The following is a 22,437-nucleotide window of genomic DNA, read 5'->3' as shown; positions in this document are numbered from 1 at the left end:
GTGTGTGTGTGTGTGTGTTTACAAAAAAACTGTAACCAATGGCATTACCAGCAAAAATTGAGACCCCAACTGAGTTCCCCCAAAATAAATGGAAATGGAATCACGGTCTACAAAATGGGTGGGTGATGTTAGGGTGAACTACAACACACAAACACACAGTTTGTTTGAGTGGTTATCTCATGCTCTAGTTCCCCAGATAGGTTAATATTCTGAGAGGTTTAATCTCTGATTACCTAATCACCTAATGACACTAATCACTGACTAACTAACCATAGAACATCCACTGAGGTTAGACTTGCTATGACCTGCTGGATAACTCTCTCTGACCTGTGTGTGTGTGTATCCGTGTCTCTGACCAGGGCTGACCAGATGGTAAGCGCTAGAAGGAAGGCTGGTAGGCCCTGCCCTGAACTCCATAGACCAACCACTTAGCCAGTCTATGGTAAGTAAGCATTTCAATGTTAGTCTACAGCTTTTGTTTACAAAGCATGTGACAAATGCATTTGATTTGACACACACAGTTGCCTACAATCTCTCTGTCTACAGTGTTATCCCGTCATAGTCAGATGACAACGGAAGGTGGGGCTTCAGGGTTAAGATCTTCATCCAGAGGGGGAACAGAATGACCTGGTAGTGGACTCAGCCTGGCTCTTCACCTGGAGAATGATCAGTACCTGACTCTTCAACTGGAGAATGAGCTGGACCTGGCTCCCCACCTGGTAGTGGCCTCAGCCTGGCTCTTCACCTGGTAGTGGTCTCAGCCTGGCTCTTCACCTGGTAGTGGCCTCAGCCTGGCTCCCCACCTGGTAGTGGCCTCAGCCTGGCTCTTCACCTGGTAGTGGTCTCAGCCTGGCTCTTCACCTGGTAGTGGTCTCAGCCTGGCTCTTCACCTGGTAGTGGACTCAGCCTGGCTCTTCACCTGGTAGTGGCCTCAGCCTGGCTCTTCACCTGGTAGTGGTCTCAGCCTGGCTCTTCACCTGGTAGTGGTCTCAGCCTGGCTCTTCACCTGGTAGTGGCCTCAGCCTGGCTCCCCACCTGGTAGTGGCCTCAGCCTGGCTCCCCACCTGGTAGTGGCCTCAACCTGGCTCTTCACCTGGTAGTGGTCTCAGCCTGGCTCTTCACCTGGAGAATGATCTGAACCTGGCTCCTCACCTGGAGAATGATCTGAACCTGGCTCCTCACCTGGAGAATAGCTCTTCAGGAGGAATGCTGGCTGACCCTGCCCTAAACTTGGTGGTCTAAGACTCCATAGACCAACCCCTTACCCAGTCCATGGTCCAGATCATCGCCCCCCAAAGTCTACAGAATGAACAGAAGGCCACTGCGTTGGCCCCTAAACTAAACCATCTCAACTGGTATTAGCCTACACAATTGAAGTTCAACTAGATGGGAAACTTTGAACCAGGCAGCAATGGGACATACAATAAGTATTCATAAGTATACATTATAAATGTGTAAGTATACATGCCCTGCAGTCTGGACCATTATGAAAGATTCTCAGAGGTAACCAGGGAAATGGGCACACACCCCAGTAGGGTTGGACAGCTTCTGATTTGTTGCTTTTGATGCCTCTGCCCTGTACTCTGCCTTTAAATGATATGTATTTAAAGCCCATAATGTACATGTAATGCTGTAGCCAGTAAATAGTGGGTATAGGCAGGGCTGGTTAGTGTTACCACAGCTCTGATGCTATTAATAACCCTGCTCATGTGGAACTCCATAGGGAGATGCTCCTGTCAGAACACAGCTGCCCCACAGAGAGCACTCCTGCCTGGGCTGGCCTGGCCAGCGACACCAGGTCCTCACATGTATGGAAGAGTTGGGATTGATGGTATTGAGTACATAGTGGCAGATTAGTATGAGAGAGCGATGAAGAGAATAGAGCATGAAGGAGAGATGGAGAAACACTGATTAGGAGGTACATGGTACTCATTGGAAACAGAGGATAATAGTAGTAAATGTCAGGTCTTGAGCCTTCTCTTTCCCCTCTTGCAGTACAAGTCAATCATGCTTTATTAGCACTAAATATTACCAAAGACCAAAAAGTATAGGATCAAGTAGGAATAAAGAAATACGGTTAGAAAGACTATTATATACTGATGTACTTGGTCTCTCTCCTTCCATCGATCCTTCTCCTCTGTGTACAGTGAGATGTGTAGTGAGTGGGGTGTTGTTGGCAGTGGTGTGTGTTGCTCTACTCAGGAGTTTTATTGGTTAACCCAGATCCCAACACATCTAGTCACCTCAACATCTCTCGCTCTGCTCTGCTCTGGTCATGGTCAGTTAGCTCTTCCCTCCCCTGCTCCCTCCCTCCCTCCTGCTCTCTGTATTACTAAGAGCTCCCATTCTTTCCTCTCTCAGACAAACCTCCCTCTAGTATCTCCTCCTTCGTTCCCTTTCTCTTGGTTGTAAGGATGTTACTCTGGCAACTCCTTGGATTGGTGGGCTCCCTCATGCTCTGCAAAGGTAAGACTCATATTTCCGTGATGAAAGTGTGTGTGTGGGTGTTGAGCTAGTTGTGTGAGGTCTGCCTGTTCTGACCCTATCACCCCTCTATCCCTCTTAACCCAGCACACAGTTTACAGAGAGAGAAAAGTGTTGTTTTCTGTCTCGCATCTGTTAGCCCAGTGTTTCTCCAACCTCTCCCCCGGGACTTCCAGCCGTTCCATGTATTTCATCTATTCCAGAGCTAGCACTCCTGATTCAACTTGTCAACTAATCATCAAGCCCTTGAATAGGTGAAGCAGAGCTGAAAAATAAAAAATGAAACGCAGCACACTGCTGCTCATGTTCCCAGGTGATTTTATTATAAGAATGTTTTGACATGTAGGTCTTCATCAAATATCAACATTCATCAAAATATGACCATACACAAGGAATGTGATCAATATTTACAGTTGTATATATATATATACACACACACACACACACACAGAATATTCAATTTGGGTAAAAAAGTACACTAATCATTTGGACATTTTGGAACTATAAAAATGGTTTTAAGTCGATTTTCCTCTTTAAGACCAAGAAGTGACTGTGGATCCAGAAAGATTCCCTTTGAAGAAGTTTCCTCTCCGTCTTCCTCCCCTCCGTGACATCTTGACCATTTCTATTCCAATGTATCTCAGAGAACTAACAGGATGTCCAACTTGTACAAAATGAACAGCAACAGGGTTTTTTGTCTCACCTGTCCGTATATTGCAGCGGTGCTCACTGATCCGTGTCTTAATGCTTCTACGGCTTTTCTCTATGTAAGACAGACCACAGGGACATTTCAACATGTAAACAACATTGGTGGACATGCAGGTAATCAGGCCTTTGATCTTAAATCTTAGTCCTGTGCGGGGGAGGTTAAATGAGTCACATTTCTACCTGAAACTGCATTGAGCACATTGGCCACATTTGGAATTAGTTCAGAGCTACAACAAATTTGTTAAAACGACAGGGGTCCCTGAGGAGTTTTGAGAACCACTGGGTTAGCAGACTTCAGGTTTCAGACATCTTTCTACACTCCCTCCAGAACAGACTCAAATAACTGCCATGTATGTGCCTTCTCTTCCCCAACGATCCCCGAGTCGAGAAATTAGAGTGTGCAGTGTGTGTGTGTCTACTTGTGTGAGGTCACGGGTCATGAATTGAGGACAGGAAGATTGTTGAGAAAGGGGATTGGGGCCACAGAGGAAGATAGAAAGCTGTGACAGGATGAGCTGCTTTTTTATAGCACCATGATCCAATTGAGAGCAACAGCAGAGGACAAACTGCTAATTAGAGAGCATGGATCACCACTAAAGCCGCTAGCATGACACTGGGAGCTAGCCTACATGCTAACACTAATAACTTATGTGGTTTGAACGTTAACAAGCTACATGCTAATGCTATCGAATCATGACACTCAATGCCACATGGTAAAACTCATGATGCAGTTTTGTGGTTAATGCTACATGGTAAAAGGCTAAAGCCCCTAGCACCATACAGTCAAAGGTTGGCTGCAGTCAAGGAGGGACACTACAGTATCACAAAGCAAAACAAACCACAGGAGGAGGATAATTTTCCAGAGCAAGGTTCAGACCGGCACCTTTAACCTTTCACCTGTGACAAAGAACAGTGGCTAGGGGAGGGGGAGAAAGTGAGACAGAATGGTAGGGGTGAATAGCAATGTAAAGAGGTCAGAGTTAGGCCAGTGCTTATCTATCTTTATAAATGCAAATCTTCAGTATTCACTCTGTCTCCATTCACCAGCTGTCTGCTCATGTTTAAATGCATTAGGATAGAAGAAGAATGCGTTGGGGTTCACAGAATGACCGGACGCTGACCTAGCAGGGTATCAATGAGCACATCCTCCCCTTCTCTCCCCAGGCCAGAAGAATGGTGTAGGTGAACTGTGTGATGACTTTACAGACCTGGACTTCCATGAGTGCTTCCTTGGGACCACCCTGAACGTTAAGCTGCTGCTCTACACCAAGTAGGTTAGAGTGTGTGTGTGAACATGAATTTCTGTGTCTGCGGTTCGGTTAAAAAGTAAAAATGACACATTTTCTACATAAAGTATTTCCCTCCTCCTTCCACTAGGTCTAACCTGCGCTGCGGCAGAGAGGTGAACCACCACCACCTGTCCTACCAGCCACTCTTCAACTTCTCCCTGCCCACGGCCTTCGTCATCCATGGCTACCGGCCCACCGGGGCCCCTCCGGTCTGGGTGGACCACATCGTCCAGCTGCTGTCTGAGCAGGAGGACATGAACATCCTGGTGGTGGACTGGAACAGAGGAGCTGCTAACCTTAACTACTTCACTGCTGTAGCCAACACCCGACAGGCTGCCAACAACCTCACCGGCTTCATACTCAGCATGCAGGTGTGTGTGTGGGGGGGTTATTGCTCGTTTTCTGTGACTCTTTAATCAGTTGTTCTACGAGTCTTGTGTCAATGTTGCTAATTGTTCACTGTGTGTGTTTAGGAGGAGGGAGCGCCTCTGAGTTCAATCCACCTGATCGGGGTGAGTCTAGGAGCTCACCTAGCTGGGTTCGTAGGAGCAAACCTGAAGGGCAAGATTGGCCGCATAACAGGTAGGAGAGACTGTTTGTGACTGAAAAGCTGCTATTTGATTGATTGATTACTTAATTTATTCATGAAAGGTTTAATTAATTTATGTATTAATGTATTCATTGTTGTCCAGGTCTGGACCCAGCAGGGCCCATGTTCACTGGAGCAACTGCTGAGGAGAGACTAGACCCTTCAGACGCCATGTTTGTAGACGTACTACACACTGACATGAACTGCAAGTACTGACATGCTGTGTGTGTGTTTGTGCGGGGGGTGAGGGATTCTCTAGATGTGTTTTTGTGATTAAAAAAAGTATACATTTCCTGTTGTCCTGTATTATCTGTAACTTTGGGATCTTCCTATTTTTTCACGTAGCATTTGGTCTCGGAGGTCAACACGGCCATATTGACTACTATGCCAATGGAGGATCTGATCAGCCAGGCTGCCCCAAGACCATCTTCTCAGGTGAGACTAACACACACACACACACACACACACACACACACACAATAACTCATGTAATAACTCACAACTTCTCTCTTTCGTAGGGAAGTCGTATTTCGTGTGTGACCACCAGCGCTCGGTGTTCCTGTACCTGTGTGCTCTCAACCGGACCTGCAGCCTCACAGCCTACCCTTGCTCCTCCTACAGCGACTTCCTGGATGGACGATGTCTGCAGTGTGAAGCCTTTAAGCCCGCCCCCTGTCCCATGCTAGGTGAGAGGACAGTCTTCCAACTAAACCCAGAATCTCACTCAATCTGTAAACATGGGAAAATGTGTTTGTCATCAAATCATCTATCAAGTAGTTTGATTGCCATATCAACCATCCTGAATGATGCATCCATGGTTACCCCCCAGGTTACAACATCAGCAGGTGGAGGGATACTCTGTTGCGATTGGGTCAGACCAAGGCCTATTTCACCACCACTGCCACGTTGCCTTATCAAAGTAAGTCCCACACCCCTTACTATCAATCAGTGATTAACATACATAATGCTTCTATAGCAGTGATTTCTCAAATATGAATTGTGTGTGTAGAGACCAGCTACAGGGTGGACATGGTGACATGGAACCAGTACCTGCGCTGGGGAGTCGTCATCCTCAGACTACACAGTGGCAGGAACTTCAGTGAGGCACGCATAGACCGGTAAGTCACACACACACACACACACACACACACACACACACACACACACACACACACACATATATATATATATATATATATATATATATATATATATATAGATACACATTTATGACAGTAAGACCTTAACTCTCTATCCCACTTACCCTCTCCATTCCTCTCCACAGTAAGCGGTTAAAGTTTGAGCAGTACACCTCCACCCGTCTGTTGGTCCAGTTTGATGAGGACCTGCAGCCCGTCCAGAAGATATCCCTCCGCATCGCAAGCGGCAATATGATAGGCCCTCGCTACAAAATCCGACTTCTCCACATCCGCCTCACCCCCCTGGAGAAACCCGACAGGTGAGAGACCCCCACAAACACTTTTCCCTCCCGCCTCTCTCCCCAGTCAGCCTCCCTCCCGCCTCTCTCCCCAGTCAGCCTCCCTCCCGCCTCTCTCCCCAGTCAGCCTCCCTCCCGCCTCTCTCCCCAGTCAGCCTCCCTCCCGCCTCTCTCCCCAGTCAGCCTCCCTCCCGCCTCTCTCCCCAGTCAGCCTCCCTCCCGCCTCTCTCTCCAACTAAACCTTTTTTCTCATCCCTCCAGCCCGCTGATGTGTCGCTATGACATCATCATGGAGGAGAATATTGAGGTGGCGTTCCGCCCACTGCCCTGCGACCCTCGCCTCTGAGCCATCACCGGAGACCGCTCCCCTCACACACACACAGGGCCTGCCCAGTCACACATGCAGAACCAAAAGGGGCAGAAAGTTGACCGCGTTCACCCTCACACTGCCCATCTTGTCTAGCCAAGCTGCGGGATCCCAGGCTTTGGCATACCAGGGGTGTCAAACTCATTCCATGGAGGGCTTAGTGTCTGCTGTTTAGGTCTTCATTTAAAGGGAAATAACTAGACAACCAGGTGAGAGGAATTCTTACAAAATCAGTGACTTTAATTCAAGGGAGGAGTGAATACCCGCAGACACTCGGCCCTCCGTGGAACACATGGCATAGAAGGTGGAGACTAGGTGGAGCCATCACCATGTTTCTGACTGCTCTTCAGTTCTTTCAGATCTGATTACAGTGTGGGTTAAGGGCCTTCCGATTGTTCTTTGGGAGGACAAAACACTGGTGGACCATACAGACATTATTGAAGTCATTAATAATGATGCTGCTGATCAGTGGGATTTATCTTATCATGAGGGTTTTCTGGACTGCTCTCTGCCTTATGAAGGATGGTGGTGTTGCTATGACATTTCTGTATTTAATGCAGACAGAGGGCATTCATAACCTGCTATAGCCAGTCATAAGCTCTTATAACTTCAGTGTAGCTCCTGGTTTGTATGGGAGTCACTATCTTGTCCATTTGTATTGCAACTCTGACATAACTGAGCAGCTGAAAAAAGACTTGAAATAATGGAAATTGATTAAGAAGTCAAGATGTTTTTATTGTGTAAAAAAATCTATGGTACTGTGGTGTAAAGACATTTTTTATGGGCTTTGTATTTCTACCTACATTTAAAATAAATGCTGTGTGCGTTTCACTGTGACCGTCTGACTGGATTCTCTGCCAGATCCCATATCACCTCTGCTTGCTCTTGTGGGGTTAAAGGTTAAGGCCTGCCTGTGTTTCTGCTAAGCACTATCCCAACTTGATATCCAGCTGTACAGCTGGGCATCCTCTTCCCCAGTCAGCTCTGGTTAGTCCAGCGGGGCATCAATCCACAGGTCAGTCTCCACTGACCATAGAATAGCAGTCTGACCTATCCGTAACTTGGCCAGGTGGAAGTAGGCACATGTTAAATATCAGCAAGGATCACCTCTGTACCTGACCTTAAGCGCTCACACACAGCTGTACAGGTGAGAGCTGTGGGGAATACTGAGTATTAATACAGGTAATGAGCAAATTGTCTGTACTCATGTAAGATGCATTTTTACTACTACGCTCAAAAGGGACTTTTCCTACCTTACACTAGCTTGCCAACATGGTATTTGAAGTAATCTATTATTTGATATTTTTTTCTTCGGTAAGCAATGCATAGAGCCAACAAAAAGCAGCGTTCACTTACTCAGAATATACTTCATGAATGAAAGGACCAATGAATGAATTAGGTGGCTCCTCACTAACAGGATGTTCCCCTTCTGGCTCAGGGTCCTCCCCCCTGCATTATGACATCACTTCCCCACAACACCACTTTGTCAGGAGACTTTAGATGTTCTGTTGGCCAGTGTCAGTACAGGTGTAGGTCAGATAATGGAAAAGGTGCCGCTACCAGGTAATCAAGCAGCAGAAAATAAGAGATGCCGGTTCTAAGGTCAGGCTGTCTACGTGTGTATAACACTACATGACCAAACGTATGTGGACACCTGCTCATCGAACATCTCATTCCAAAATCATGGGCATTAATATGGAGTTGGTCCTCCCTTTGCTGCTATAACAGCCTCCACTCCTCTGGGAAGGCTTTCCACTAGATGTTGCTGTGGGGACTTGCTTCCATTCAGCCACAAGAGCATTATTGAGGTTGGGCACTGATGTTGGGCGATTAGGTCCGGCTCGCATTCGGTGTTCTAATTTATCCCAAAGGTGTTCGATGGGGTTGAGGTCAGGGCTCTGTGCAGGCCAGTCAAGTTCTTCCACACCGATCTCTACAAACGATTTCTGAATGGACCTCGCTTTATGTACGGGGGCATTGTCATGCTGAAATAGGGAAGGGCCTTCCCAAACTGTTGCCACAGTTGGAAGCACAGAATCATTTAGAATGTCACTGTATGCTGTAGTGTTAAGATTTCCCTTCACTGGAACTAAGGAGCCCAGCCCGAACCAAGAAAAACAGCCCCTGACCATTATTCCTCTTCCAAAGTTTACATTTGGCAGTAGGCATGTGGCCAGGTAGCGTTCTCCTGGCATCCACCAAACCCAGATTCGTCCGTCGGACTGCCAGATGGTGAAGCATGATTCATCACTCCAGAGAACATGTTTCCACTGCTCCAGAGTACAATGGCGGAGAGCTTTACACCTCTCCAGACGACGCTTGGCATTGCACATGGTGATCTTAGGCTTGTGTGCGGCTGCTTGACCACGGAAACCCACTTCATGAAGCTCCCAACAAACAGCTCTCGTGCTGACGTTGCTTCCAGAGGCAGTTTGGAACTCTGTATTGAGTGTTGCAACTGAGGACATGAGCTTGTGTGGCCTACCACTTCACGGCTGAGCCGTTGTTGCGTCAAGACGTTTTCACTTCATAATAACAGCACTTACAGTTGACCGGGGCAGCTCTAGCAGGGCTGAAATTTGACGAACTGACTTGTTGGAAAGGTGGCATTCTATGACGGTGCCATATTGAAAGTCACTGAGCTCTTCAGTAAGGTCATTCTACTACCAATGTTTGTCTATGGAGATTGCATGGCTGTGTGCTCGATTTTATACACCCGTCAGCTACGGGTGTGGCTGAAATAGCTGAATCTACTAATTTGAAGGGGTGTCCACATACTTTTGTATATACAGTTGGCCTGGTCACTCTGAGCTTAACAGCTAACCTCACATAACCCCTGGCTCCATCCAAGAGTCCATTCACCAGTTGGCACCTGAGAGAGCGAGAAAGAGAAATTAATATAGGTGTTAAGTTAAAAAAGCAGGTCTGCTATGGTTGTAATGGTCCCATTAGTGGACAAGATGATTGGCTAAACGAGAGGATTTGATTGGCTCAGGGTCAGACATTGAAATGAATGAGATCTAGGAACCAGACGGACAGACTAACTAACAATGTAACCAGACAGGAAGGTAAACAGAGTCAAGACCCTGTCGTAGGAATTACATAATAAATCAACCAATCAGTCATCGATTGAGGTCACTTATCACGGTTGGGAAGTTCTGCTTCTCTGACCCGGTCTGTGTGTTGCAACAGTCTAACTTCTGTGTCCTTTTGAGTACTTTTGTCAAACATCACAGTTTAAAAATATTTGGCAAATAGAAATCCAAAATGGATGGTGTTGATAGATGGGAGGGGTTGAATGGAGCTGAAGGGTGGGACTAATAACAAGATAACCAATGTAAAACATACAGGGTCTGTAAAATGTATATAGGTTCAGAAATGTTGTGAAATAGCACAGTTACAAATAGAAATCAAACTGGATGGACATCAGAAATAGAGGAAGGACTAAAAACAAACAAAATCTAACTATTGTAAAATAGATTGTGTCTGTAAATGTGTATAATATGTATAAACTGAAGGTAGAAGCCTAAGTGTTATTGTTTATTAGTTTACTCCAGTTGGGGGAAGGGTGGTAGGGTTTGTGGGGAATAATAAAGGTATATTCTAAAAAAAGTATGTATTTCTATTAACGCACGCACGCACGCACGCACGTACGTACGTACGTACGTATGTATTTACCCCAAGAAGATATGGGGGATTGGAAATGATGCAGACAATTACATTGTTGCTTCCATCAAAGAAGAAGGGGAAAAAAACTTGTGTCCTTGTTTTGAACTCACTATATATTTATCATGTTTTGGGGTGCTTACTGACCGTTAATATTGCGGTTCTGTTGTCTCATTGGTCCCGGATGGTTGCCGGGGAGATTAGGAGACCGGTTGTTCCTCCGCTGGCCGCCCATGTTTTGTCTAACTATGCCTCCTCTCCTCTGAACCCGAAAGAGAGAGAGAGCGAGAGAAGTTAGAAGCCTGAGAGATATTTCAGAGAAAGATACAGATCGCTTCCACTGTTCCACCTACACCCCTACTAAATGTGAACACATACATGCACACAGTTCTCACCATCTCTCCGGGCCACCTCCCTCCTCTCTGTGGTAGGCCTGGCCAGCCTGAAGAGAAGCCCTCCTCTTCCTCCTGAACCTCCTCTTCCTCACTACCATACTCCTCATGATGGACACTGTGACAGAGAGTGTGAGAGGGCGGGAGAATGATGAGACCGTGAAGGATGAGACAGTGAAGTGTAAAAACGCACCCTTCCTCTACTTCTTGAGGTAATCACAGATCTGACAGATTGGGTGAACACAAGGATCCATAGATCAGTGATAACTCCAAGAAAGGGAGGAAGGAATCATTTTCGTATTCAAACAAGGCAACCGTAGACATGTCGTCCCCCACGAATGATGCAGCCCCCCCGGCCAATTAGTGACAATTCAAACTAGAATATACTGATAGTAACAAAACATCTGCCCGTTTTAGCACCACCGTGTGGTCGACATTAATGTTCTTGCTTAAGTTGAGTCTTGACAGTCTTTGCAACCTGTGTGATTGATTTATATGCATTTATGTGCCAGACCACGCCCATGTGAATGTTTATTGGTCAACAGCAGCCATGTTTTTTTAGGTACTAGTCTTGAAAATATTTCTCCATGGATGCCACATACTGTATCAGGTTTCATGCAGATCGTTCATTCGGTGTCAGAGTACCGTTTTAACTGTTTTTCACAAAATTCTAAATGGCGGAAAATCCATCATGTCAAACTTGGGACCTATGTACCTAATTGTATGACTTTAGGGCAAATGAGATGAGGGGCGTGATCTTTCAAAGTTATCATTTTCAATCGCTTGTTATAGTGCCACCATCTGGCCAGTCAGTGTAATTTTGTAAATGACAGATCTCTATGGCAAGACGCATCATTCACTCAAGTTGTCAAAAATCAGTGCCGTCTGAATAATCTTGTGTGACGAATGTATGAGCGTACTAAGGTAAAAAGACAGATCCACTGTCCGCTCCCCGATTTCATCGTGGAGGACAACAAACCCCATCATGGCTTCACTGTGTTGTAGTGTGTAGTAGTACCTCCCAACAACCAGGGGGCGCTGTGAGAGCCTGCCTCCAGGGATGGTGACCTTCACCCCCTCCAGCCTCTCCTGTCTCCTCCTCTCCAGGTCATGTCTCAGGTCTCCTGGGTCACTCACCGCCTGCTGCTGCTTCTGATCTCACACACACACACACACACACACACACACACACACACACACACACACACACACACACACACACAAATTAATACATCAATCAATCAATAAATCCATCAGCCAAGCAATCCATCCATCGACATATCATTCACCATTTAAAAACATGCATTGTACCTGCATGCGGCCAACTTTGGAGAAGAGAGGTTCCATGTCTGGCTCTGACAGACTCATGTTGAACCGCCTATAGAGGAGAGAAGGAATAAAATATAGCTACAGTTTATAAACAGCACATTGAAGGCTTAAACAAAAGCCATGGCTCTTAGAGTCTCATCACCGTGGTACCCAGGCCTGTGTGTGTGGGTGTACCTGTTCAGAGTAGGCCTCTCTTCCTCCTGCTCCTCCTCAGGCAGACCTCCATTTTGGGCGCCACAGAAACGCTCGGTCAGCGTTACACTATCACCCCTAAAGTAATGCTCTGGAGAGGGGGAGAGAGAGATAAATATCTTTAGGTTCTGTCTAAATGTGTGTGAAGGAGCATCTATGGGCTGTGCATGTGTGTACAAGTGACTATGTGCACGCGCATCTTGGTGTTGTGTAGTATTTCTGCATTTCACATCCTAACCTTTGACCTGGTGCACCAGGGTGATGATCTCCTGGGCAAAAGTCCCAGAGTGCATTGTGGACTCCCGGTACGTCCCAGAATGCTCTAGCATGGGTAGGAAGTCGAGATGCTGGCGGCCCACGTTGACCAGATCCAACGACAGCTGGCGGTCTGAAGAGTAGCACAGCTGGCTGTAGGGTAGATAAAAGAGAGATAAGCAATACAGAGGAAAAAAGCGGTAGTCCCTTTACCCTCTTGGATCAGGCCTGAATACCAGGGCTTAACTGTGTTAGACAACCAAGGCTAATTAATAATTGTACTAGTAGCTGGCTAAATGGAGCGTGTACCGCTGTAGCTGGCTAAATGGAGCGTGTACCGCTGTAGCTGGCTAAATGGAGCGTGTACCGCTGTAGCTGGCTAAATGGAGCGTGTACCGCTGTAGCTGGTTAATGGAGCGTGTAGCGCTGTAGCTGGTTAATGGAGCGTGTACCGCTGTAGCTGGCTAAATGGAGCGTGTACCGCTGTAGCTGGCTAAATGGAGCGTGTACCGCTGTAGCTGGCTAAATGGAGCGTGTACCGCTGTAGCTGGCTAAATGGAGCGTGTACCGCTGTAGCTGGCTAAATGGAGCGTGTACCGCTGTAGCTGGCTAAATGGAGCGTGTACCGCTGTAGCTGGCTAAATGGAGCGTGTACCGCTGTAGCTGGCTAAATGGAGCGTGTAGCGCTGTAGCTGGTTAATGGAGCGTGTAGCGCTGTAGCTGGTTAATGGAACGTGTACTGCTGTAGCTGGTTAATGGAGCATGTGGAAAGGGTGTGATTTAGGTAACAACTAGTTTGGGACAGCAGTCATTTGTTTTTAATTAAATTTGCTGTAGGGAGTTAAGTGGTTTTCTGCTGCATCTCTTACGTAAATATAATGTAGCTTAATATTGTACTGAACAACCTTACCTTGACCAAAGTATCTGTAAAACACACTATACTTACCTTTACATTGAAAGCTTTAGGAAAAATGGTTGATTAAGTACACCATCCACAAGAGCTGTTGGTTTGAATTATTTGTAAAAGGCACTTAAGTCCAAATAAGGCCTGTAGGAGTTTGAAACGCAACAGGAAGAGAGGCATTTCTCGTCTCCAGGGATGTATTTGTGAAACGCTGAATGTCAGTTGAGATAACGGGTGGTAACGTAAATGCTTATGCTAAAAGCGTATGTGGCTTAAAAGGTGTGTAAATCGCCCTGCAAAAAAATGTAAAGGGTGAGTGAACAGCATTTAACCTCCACTACATCCCTTACCACTTCCTGTGCCAGTGTGAGGTCAAGTAAAGGACACTGGCATGGGTCAAAGGTGAAAGTTCATGCTGCTTCCATTTTTTTCACTCTGCATTTCTCATCAATCAACTTCTGGATGTTAGTGATCCACTTGATGTGGTGAAAGGTCAGCATTGTGGTTCTTGTCCTTGATCGGTCTAAATTGGACAGTATGGCTCGTCCTTGAATGGTCCAAAGTGGACAGTGTGGTTATTTTTCTATGATTGGTCCAATGTAGACAGTATGGTCTCTTAAAGGAGTCGTTATCGCTGTGAACAGGTTGCATCTTGAGTATGTAGTGTAGACTGCGAAGGGCAGATCCCATCAGTATAGGAAAACTTGTTACTAAGGGGTTTTTGAGAGCAATACTCTGTTTTCATAAGGATTCATCCACACTGAACTATTGGCTGATGCATTGGCTGTGTTTGAGGTTTGAACCATTGGTTTTAGTTATTTTAGTCCAAGTGTTAATTCTGGGTCCATTTCACTAGGCTGAGTCAAGTTTCGCTGTCAGGAATACCTTAGTCCTCACTGGGTTGGGTTTCCCCTCACTGTCATAATACTTTGGCAGAGCTCTGTTTCCCTGGTATGAAATGGATGACAGTTCATCAATAGTCATGGTTCTGAGAGCCCCTTGGAGAAGAGACGTTCTTAGAGCTTGATGATTCTTACTGCATGAGAAGTCCACGAGTACCAGTGTCAATAGTGGTGGTACAGTTAGTGGACTATCTTCTAAGAGTCAAACCAAAAGCTTTATTTTCATGTGTTAAGTTCCAAAGTCGTTTTCACTCTTCATCGTGGTGGTTATCGGCAGACATTCATCAAGCACTGCTTTTCTGACTGGACATCATCCTGATCATCGCCAGACCTTCACGTTGCCTTCTGCTCTTCTCCACTCTTGCTTGTGTCTTCTAGTTGGTCACCCAAGCCTTCATTTCATGCAGAAGGTGGATTACTCTTGAAGTGATTAATGACTGTGCTTCTCTATCCAATGACTTGGATTCTCCCTTGTCTGTTCACCTCCCTATGAGTTAAGCTGTAGCATCCAGTCTTTACTTGTAGTCATGCATCAAGCTGTGAACTCTGGTCTGGTAGAGCTCAAAGCGAGTTGTAGTATGAACCTGTAGCGTTGCCCTTAAAGCAACCGAACATCGTTACTTTGGGTTGTCCTTCAGAGGTGAAATCAACTCAGTGCTGTGCTTTCAATTTCTTTAAATGAACAGTTCTGTTGAAAGGAGAGCAGGTTGAAACACACTGTGGGCAAAAAAGCCACGTAGATCAGAGGCCAGGCATCCGAGGATCTGTGGCGTAAACGTTAAGGGAATTTTGGATCAATTTTGGCCTCAGAATTAAATGTTTTGTGATGCAGTGGTTACATCGAGTCCCAGTCTTATTAAGATAACCATTTCTCAAACTCCTTTAGGCTTTGAGACTCAAGAGCATCATGGTTGATGAGGGCGAGCAATACCACGCTTGAGATCGCTTAAAGTCTTTGGAAAGCGTCCTAGAAAAAAAACCTGCCTCTAACAGATAAAGTATAAAGATCCTCTAGGAGTCTGTAGAATACTATACACAGTCAATGACGGAAAGAACATGTTGACTTACCTTTAAATATTGATCTGAATGAAAGACAAAAGTTAAAACTATTTGACTGTCTTGACTAGAGCTGGTGTTTTGGTGTATCATCTTGCAAAGCATGAGAAGGGGAATTGCGTATCTCAGTGACTAGCACTAAAACACTGTGCTTCTGAAATAAGTCCTTTCACAAGGGTCTTTCTCTGATTAGCTGATCAAGAGTTCCTGAGTGGCACAGCGGTCTGAGGCACTGCATCGCAGTGTTAGAGGCATCACTACAGACCCAGGTTCGATCCCAGGCTGTATCACAACTGGCCATGATCTGGAGTCCCATAGTGCGGCACACAATTGGCTCAGCATCGTCCAGGTTGGGGAGGGTTTGGCCGGGGTAGGCCGTCATTGCAAAATAAGAATTTGTTTTTGTTTTTAAAACGGACTTGCCTAGTTAAATAAAAGGTAAATAAAAAAAGAGCTGATCATTCCAAGTGTTTCTCAAGGCATTGAAAACAAACATGGTGGTTCCAAATGGATGTTCCTGAAGTTCAGGGCACTTTCCCCTCCCAAATAGTCTTCAGTCAGCCCCAGACCAAGACACTGATCCGGCCATGCAGTGGCTCAGTGACTGACATCTTATCAGGCTCACCAACTCCATATGTATATGGGCAATCCTTCACTATACCAGGGAGACGCTTCTGCAGTTAGCGCAGTTTGGTTAGCACCAAGACTTTTCCATTTTGTCCAGTAAGCTGTAGAGTGAGTAGCAGAAAGGTCTTCTCCACTCCTCTTCATCCAGTCTTAACCTCCCAGAGGTCCTTCAGCACGTTACACCATGCAGGCTCCTTGCTCTGTATAATTCCCTTGTGCTTGTTAATATCATTTTAGTTGTGTCGGATGAGATGGGTCTGATGACAGTAAATCTTTGCAAACACACAGCTGGTGTCTCTTCACACGTCAGCTGGTTGGTCTCTTGGTTGTCAGGGCTTTCTTAGGGAAGTTGCAACCACTCCCTTTGTGAGTTGCCAATCCTGTTGGGATGTTGAATTGGATGAAAGACAGATTCCTGAAGAACTGATGAGGAAAACCTCCGCCCTGAGCAGATGAGGGTTAGAAGTAGAACTACAGGTCCATTAGGTTATTCAGCTGATAGGTAGCCTTTTACTCAGAAGCTGGCCTTCTTCTGTGGCATCTCTGTTCTCTATTGTTGTGAAGCTGGTCTGACATTTTCTGCTCCTCTGGATGAGCAAGGAACACGGTTCTTAGGAGATCCAGAATTTGTTCTTAAATGCATGCTCTGAGTTGCTGTCAAGAATTGATTCCACCTTCATATAACGCATTTGAGAATGTGACGGACAATAATGTAAAATGGCCACTCTGCTGAAAGAAGGCTTTGGCAATTCTCCATGTTTATCACTGAGTGATGCCCCACACCATGAAGTATTAGTTTGACATAGGTATAGAAATTGCATCCCATCACAGTAGAATACTTGCCTTGTAGAATCCTGGCTTTGTACAATCGAGAAATCAGTTTGACGAATCTTTCCTCCTATCTGTCAATATTCTCAGGGCTTCTGACTATGTCTTCCTGCAGTCGAAAGCAAGCGCTAAAAAGAAGCATGAACTTTCACCCTTGACCCCTAAACGTTGCTGTCCGAAACACCTTACCTGTTCTGGCCCATGGTGCGCTTCATGTCCACTTTGATGGTGAGTGTCTCCTCCTTGCCGGCACCTATGCGAGGCATTGCCTTGTCGTTCTGCTGCTGGTTCCAGTTGGGGTTGAGATCTCTAAGCTGAGGTTTCCTGGGTCCAATCCTGCCCCGTGCCGGTGGCCGGCCTCCATGCGGCCCTGGTCCCCGGTCCTGCTCCCAGCGGGGCTCCATGTCGCTCTCTTCTGCCCAGCCAGGCTCCTCCTCTCTGGGCTCCATGTCCCAGTCACCTCCCCTGGGTTGGTACCGCTGGTGCTCCGGAGGGGAGTGCTGGGAGTTGGCATCCCGGGGTTGGTACCCCTGCTGCCCCTGGAGGAGAGGCTGGGGTTGGTTCCTGGAGGGCCCCATCTGTCTCTTGCCACCCCGGGCTGGGGCCTCCCTCGCCCCACATAATGCACTGTTTCTGGCCTTGGGATCCGTGGGACTACCTCTATCCTGGAAGCCTATAGGCCTGGCTCTCCCCTGACGGTTAGGGCTTCTTTTGGACTCATGTATAGGCCCCCTCCTATCTTCATGGACAGGGCCCCTTTTGGACTCATGTATAGGCCCCCTCCTCTCCTCATGGACAGGCCCCCTGCTCTCCTCATGGACAGGCCCCATCCTCTCCTCATGGACAGGCCGGCCCCTGGCCTCCTCTCTAGTATTGGACCTGCTGCCTGACTTCCTGAACCGCTCCTCAGAGGCTCCGACCCGGTTGTGATGATGACTGAATCGGTCGTGGCTGTGGCTCCTGTTGCGGTCGCGGCCCCTGTGGTTGTAGTACGGTTCTGGCCCTCCGCTATTCATAATACCATGTTCATGCTCCACGATGAGCGTTCTAGGCCCACGGCCATCGTGGCCCCCTCCGTACCCTTCCCGGGGCCTCTCCAACGAGGGGTGGCGCTCCCTAAACTCTGTCTCCCTCCCGTACCTGTATCGACATAAAGAGCAGGTGACATGGTTCAGCACTGACAGATGACATACAATCATGCTGACTACAGCTAATAGTTAGATTGATTTGTAATGTAGCTTTTGATTTATTTAGGAAAAAAATGTATTATATGAATAGAATTTAAGGGCCATTAGATCAAAGGCTCACACAGCCTCTAGATTGCAGCGGGTAATAAAGTCTTCAACTATGTCATGTACTTAAGTGGTTCGCAGGATCACAGAGACAATAACGTGATTCATTTTAAGCCATGCAATTAAATCTACAACTACTATCTCGTTACACTATTACAGAAGAGACATATTAGCAGGGTGAAGTTTGCACTTAGAAAAAACAGGAAGCTGGGTTCTCCTCTCCAGTTTTCTTCTCAGGCTTTTGGTCATAAAACTCCAGCGGAACACTGCTCAAATTTACCCAGGATTCACCGGTTCAACAGTTTCCCTCCGGTTCCGGTCAGAGATGGTGCTCCACTCTCTTTGCATGTCGTCTCTCTTCCTGTCTCTATAGGAACTGGGAGAATCTCCACCCTCACCCCTCTCCCACTTCCCCCCGCCCTGAACCCTTTCCCTGGGGCTGCGGTCCCTGGACCTCCCCTGGCTCTGGTTCCTCTCTTCTCTCCTCCAACCTGCAGAGGGCGCTCTCTGGTGGTGGCTAGGACTGTAGTGAGTGTGCTGCGGGGCCAGTGATGGCAGCCTCTCTCTGGGTAGCCTCTGCGGGGAGGGGGGCAGCTTTCCTTCGCATCTTTGGAATTCTTCTTTCACTCTTCCTCTGCCACCCCCTCCCCCATCATGGGGGGAGAGCCTCCTGCGCTCGGCGTAGCCCAGCTCGTGGGGGGGCGGTGGGGTCCTGCGATGGCGGAAGTCCTCTGGGGGGAGGTGTTGGTCAGGCCTGTGGGGACCTGGGGAAATAGGTCTTCTGTGGCCCTTTGGCCTAAGGCTCCCTCTAGTCATAGGTCTTCTGTGGCCATCTGGGTGGATCTCGTCCATGAAGCGTACCCACTGGTCCTCGTGAGACTCCCCAGGGTTGCGGTTCTCTTCCCAGGGCAGCCTGCCCAGGTCAGCCAGAACCTGCTGGGGGTCGAAGTCTGGGTCGTCCCAGGGGAACCTCCGGACATCCTGCCTCCGTGGACTGCCTCTGTAACAACACAAAAAATAATAATACATTTTAATTGTAAAGCACCTTTCATACAGTGTGCCGAGTTGAGCCAACATTGTGAAGGAAACGTATTGACCCACACACTGGACTAGCATGTCAAATGAACAGTGTGCAAGGTACTCACCTGTGAGAATAGTGGGGCGATCGTGACCGTGGCCTTGACATTCTCTTCACCTTGAGAAATCAGTGGACAAAGAGAAAGAGTATGAATGAGTAACATACTCAGATAGTGAAATGACCACCACAAACAGTTCCCTAGCCGTGACACCATACACCATACAACATACAACAACATCAGATGTGTTTACATTTTGGCAGTTGATACAGCAGGATAATACCACCAAGACTCCGGTTATGAGCGTCCCCTTCTTTCCCATGTTGCTTAACTTAGGTCGGGCAACAAAGGGCTTGAAATGTACAACAGCATAACACTCGCATTAACACAACAATTTTGCTACACTCGCATTAACATCTGCTAACCATGTGTATGTGACCAATAACATTTGATTTGACTAAAGCCACGTTAGGCTAGCTATCTAGGCCAGGCTAAAAACCAACTTGCCACGAAGAAAACCACTGGAGACTATGAGAGCAGCTCAAAATAGACATTTTTAACAGTGCAGTGGTTTACTGAAGATTGACACACATAGCTAAACATCTGAATAGTTAATTGTGGACTATGTTGTCGTTGTAGCCAACTAGCTAGCTAACAAGCATAGCTAATAGTGCAATGTAGCAAGCTAGCATGGTACTTACCCAATTGCACGTTTCTGTCGAAATTAGAAGATACGAACACCAAAACACCAGTCTCGCACACACGACTACACTATTACACTACTAGCTAGTGCAGAAGTAAACGTAGTGATGTTACGTTTGATACCAGAGCACAGATGTATGCGTCGAAATCGCTAAGCTGCAGATAGAACAATGAGACAGATATTTCACCGGATGTATAAATGTGAAGCATCCGCTTGGTGTTTTTGGTAGTGAGAGGAAGCCCACTGGCGGGCGTTGTGCAGAAAATCACCCCTCATTGCTGCGACTTGCTTGCTAGTTGAGATTTCTGCTCTTCACTCCGTTGTCAGTTTAGCCTACATGTCACTGATCTTAGCAGCAGAAAGCATTGTTGTCTGCAGTTTTCGGTTTGGCTATTTGTTTCAAGTGTATGTGGCGGTTCTAGCTTGTATGGCGCCCTGGGCGAACCCCCCTTCCGCGCCCGGGGGGCAAGATGCCGCCCGTACCTAAATCCGCTACTGATTTGTATTAGTCTATAAATAAATCTCTTTGCCAAAATTCGTCATCTCTCCCATGTCTTATTCGACTAGTATTTTTGAAAGGATAATAATTCATCCATAGTTGTTCGACTTTAGCCACATAATAAAGGAAATTAGAATGCAGATGATGCTAGAACGCGTCAATAGGATCTCGCTAGCTCGTGCTTGTTCTGCCCACTATGACTCATTTGCTCCCGTTGGAAATGACAGGCAGTGGTTGGAAATGACAGGCAGTGGTCTATCTTAGTTGTAAAACATTTTAGGTTCTTCTTCAATTGGGTTTAACGGCGGTTGGCGTCCAACGTTAATGGCGCATTACCGACAACAGCTTTTTTAAATTTATTTAACTAGGCAAGTCAGTTAAGAACAAATTATTGTTTACAATAACGGCCTAACCCAGCCAAACCCTGATGACGCTGGGCCAATTGTGCACCGCACTATGGGACTACTAATCACGGCCGGTTGTGATACAGCCTGGAATCAAACCAGGGTCTGTAGTGACACCTCTAGCACTGAGATGCAGTGCCTTAGACCGCTGCGCTACTCGGGAGCCCCAGCTGGATGGGATAAGGAACGATAAAAAATAAAACAATTTTGTGAAATGGAGAAAAACGACATCATACAAAATACAGAAAATAGACACGTCAACAAACAAAACCCATCCCACTTATTCAATCACAGTCCATTCCAAAATACATTGCTATACAGGCTCAGGGGCATGTAATGGCGGAACATTCACTGACAGTATTTCTTGCAAGGCCTCGGCTGTGAAATCATGATGACCCCAAAAACGTTGAGCTGCATTCACAACGATTCCAATTTTTTCAGACTTCTTCGCTTGTGCTGTAGTTTACGACCATTGCAATAAATAATACAGAAGCACGTGATCAATGACGTCCAAAACGTCTTATTTCAAGTCACCTTTGCACACAAAACATCCATTACATTTTTCAAGTAATTGTCTTAAGAGGCCGTTTTTTTCCCGTCACGCAAAGTGCTAGTGTGCAGGCCATTATGCGCTCTTTTAAACCAGATCTAGAAAGATGGCAACAGCCAGAAACGCTTTATGCGAGTGTGAGAAGATTACATTGAAAACAACGTGCTCATAACTCCAAAACATCAACAGCACAGCTGCCTTTGACACTGGAAGTAAGCGTAAATGTTTTCAGAAACTCTATGCAAGTTGTTTCTTCATAGCCCAAGACTAGGGGTGTACTCATTACAGAAACCGTTTAAGAAGCAAAGAGCAAAACAAGAGTTTCTATTGGACAAATTCTGGTAGGCTTGTCCCATTTCATTCACTTTCCTTCTGTTAAATAAACATTTTTCAACAGAATCGGGCAAAATGAATACACCCTAGGTGTATCCCATAGAGATACTTTACCTAGAAATAACCTGTTTTTGCATGGACATTGAGGGCTTCCACCATTTTAAAGTAGTCAACTGGGTGGGGATTCCTATGGGTTGGGAGGGATCAGCCAATTATCAGAGCATTGGCTTCTTCTTCAAATTGGGTTAACTGGTTTGTACATGGCTTTAAGCTATATCACTGCCAATCTAGTGGCCACAGTCAATTAATGACACACGCTATTTGGTTTAGGACTCCAGCGCTGCAGGTGGCGGTACATTACCATTATAAGCTTTATGCTTTTTTTCAAACACAATCAAAGAAGAAAATGTACTGGAGATGGCCTCAATGGCGCTGCCCGTGCTCTCACAGATGCAATAATGGGACAGATACAAAGATGAGTCGTCTAACTAAGTCTATGGTGTGTCCCCTACAATTTCAAAATAAACCTCACGGTAAAATAATTAATTTTTCAC

General features: G+C 46.4%; 2 protein-coding genes across 2 annotated transcripts; one reads left to right on the top strand and one right to left on the bottom strand.

Annotated features, from left to right (window-relative positions):
- Positions 1–1,389: 1,389 nt before the first annotated feature.
- On the top strand, positions 1,390–7,712 carry LOC115151787 (lipase member H-like). The gene is made up of 12 exons (XM_029696014.1): positions 1,390–1,454; positions 2,362–2,466; positions 4,357–4,462; positions 4,570–4,852; positions 4,955–5,063; positions 5,174–5,275; positions 5,416–5,505; positions 5,589–5,756; positions 5,900–5,989; positions 6,080–6,188; positions 6,356–6,529; positions 6,770–7,712. Exons 1-12 carry the CDS (start codon positions 1,451–1,453, stop codon positions 6,852–6,854), a joined length of 1,425 nt encoding a protein of 474 aa, XP_029551874.1. The 5' UTR covers positions 1,390–1,450; the 3' UTR covers positions 6,855–7,712.
- A 1,941-nt stretch (positions 7,713–9,653) lies between these two features.
- zgc:112982 (thyroid hormone receptor-associated protein 3) lies at positions 9,654–20,774 on the bottom strand. Its single transcript, XM_029696003.1, has 11 exons — positions 20,096–20,774; positions 19,464–19,513; positions 18,599–19,318; positions 17,216–18,166; positions 12,693–12,862; positions 12,437–12,545; positions 12,245–12,311; positions 11,952–12,085; positions 10,937–11,051; positions 10,689–10,803; positions 9,654–9,747 (listed from the first exon to the last, which is right to left on the bottom strand). The coding sequence occupies exons 2-11, from the start codon at positions 19,502–19,504 to the stop codon at positions 9,734–9,736; spliced, it is 2,436 nt and encodes an 811-aa protein (XP_029551863.1). The 5' UTR covers positions 19,505–19,513; positions 20,096–20,774; the 3' UTR covers positions 9,654–9,733.
- Between the last annotated feature and the right edge of the window lie 1,663 nt (positions 20,775–22,437).

Source organism: Salmo trutta, chromosome 2 (assembly GCF_901001165.1).
Source record: "Salmo trutta chromosome 2, fSalTru1.1, whole genome shotgun sequence".
NCBI lineage: Eukaryota > Metazoa > Chordata > Actinopteri > Salmoniformes > Salmonidae > Salmo > Salmo trutta.
The sequence above is the reverse complement of the archived record's forward strand: the minus strand, read 5'-3'. Positions and strand labels throughout refer to the sequence as shown.

Bases quoted from the DNA above. Each gene is read 5' to 3' on its own strand.
- zgc:112982 (XM_029696003.1), bottom strand. From the start codon at position 19,504: ATGTCAAGGCCACGGTCACGATCGCCCCACTATTCTCACAG. The intron at 19,319-19,463 runs GTGAGTACCTTG...GTGTTGTTACAG, and splicing joins TCGCCCCACTATTCTCACAG to AGGCAGTCCACGGAGGCAGG. The intron at 11,052-11,951 runs GTACTACTACAC...TCTCTGTCACAG, and splicing joins CGCCCCCTGGTTGTTGGGAG to TGTCCATCATGAGGAGTATG.
- LOC115151787 (XM_029696014.1), top strand. The intron at 2,467-4,356 runs GTAAGACTCATA...TTCTCTCCCCAG, and splicing joins CTCCCTCATGCTCTGCAAAG to GCCAGAAGAATGGTGTAGGT. The intron at 6,189-6,355 runs GTAAGTCACACA...TCCTCTCCACAG, and splicing joins AGTGAGGCACGCATAGACCG to TAAGCGGTTAAAGTTTGAGC.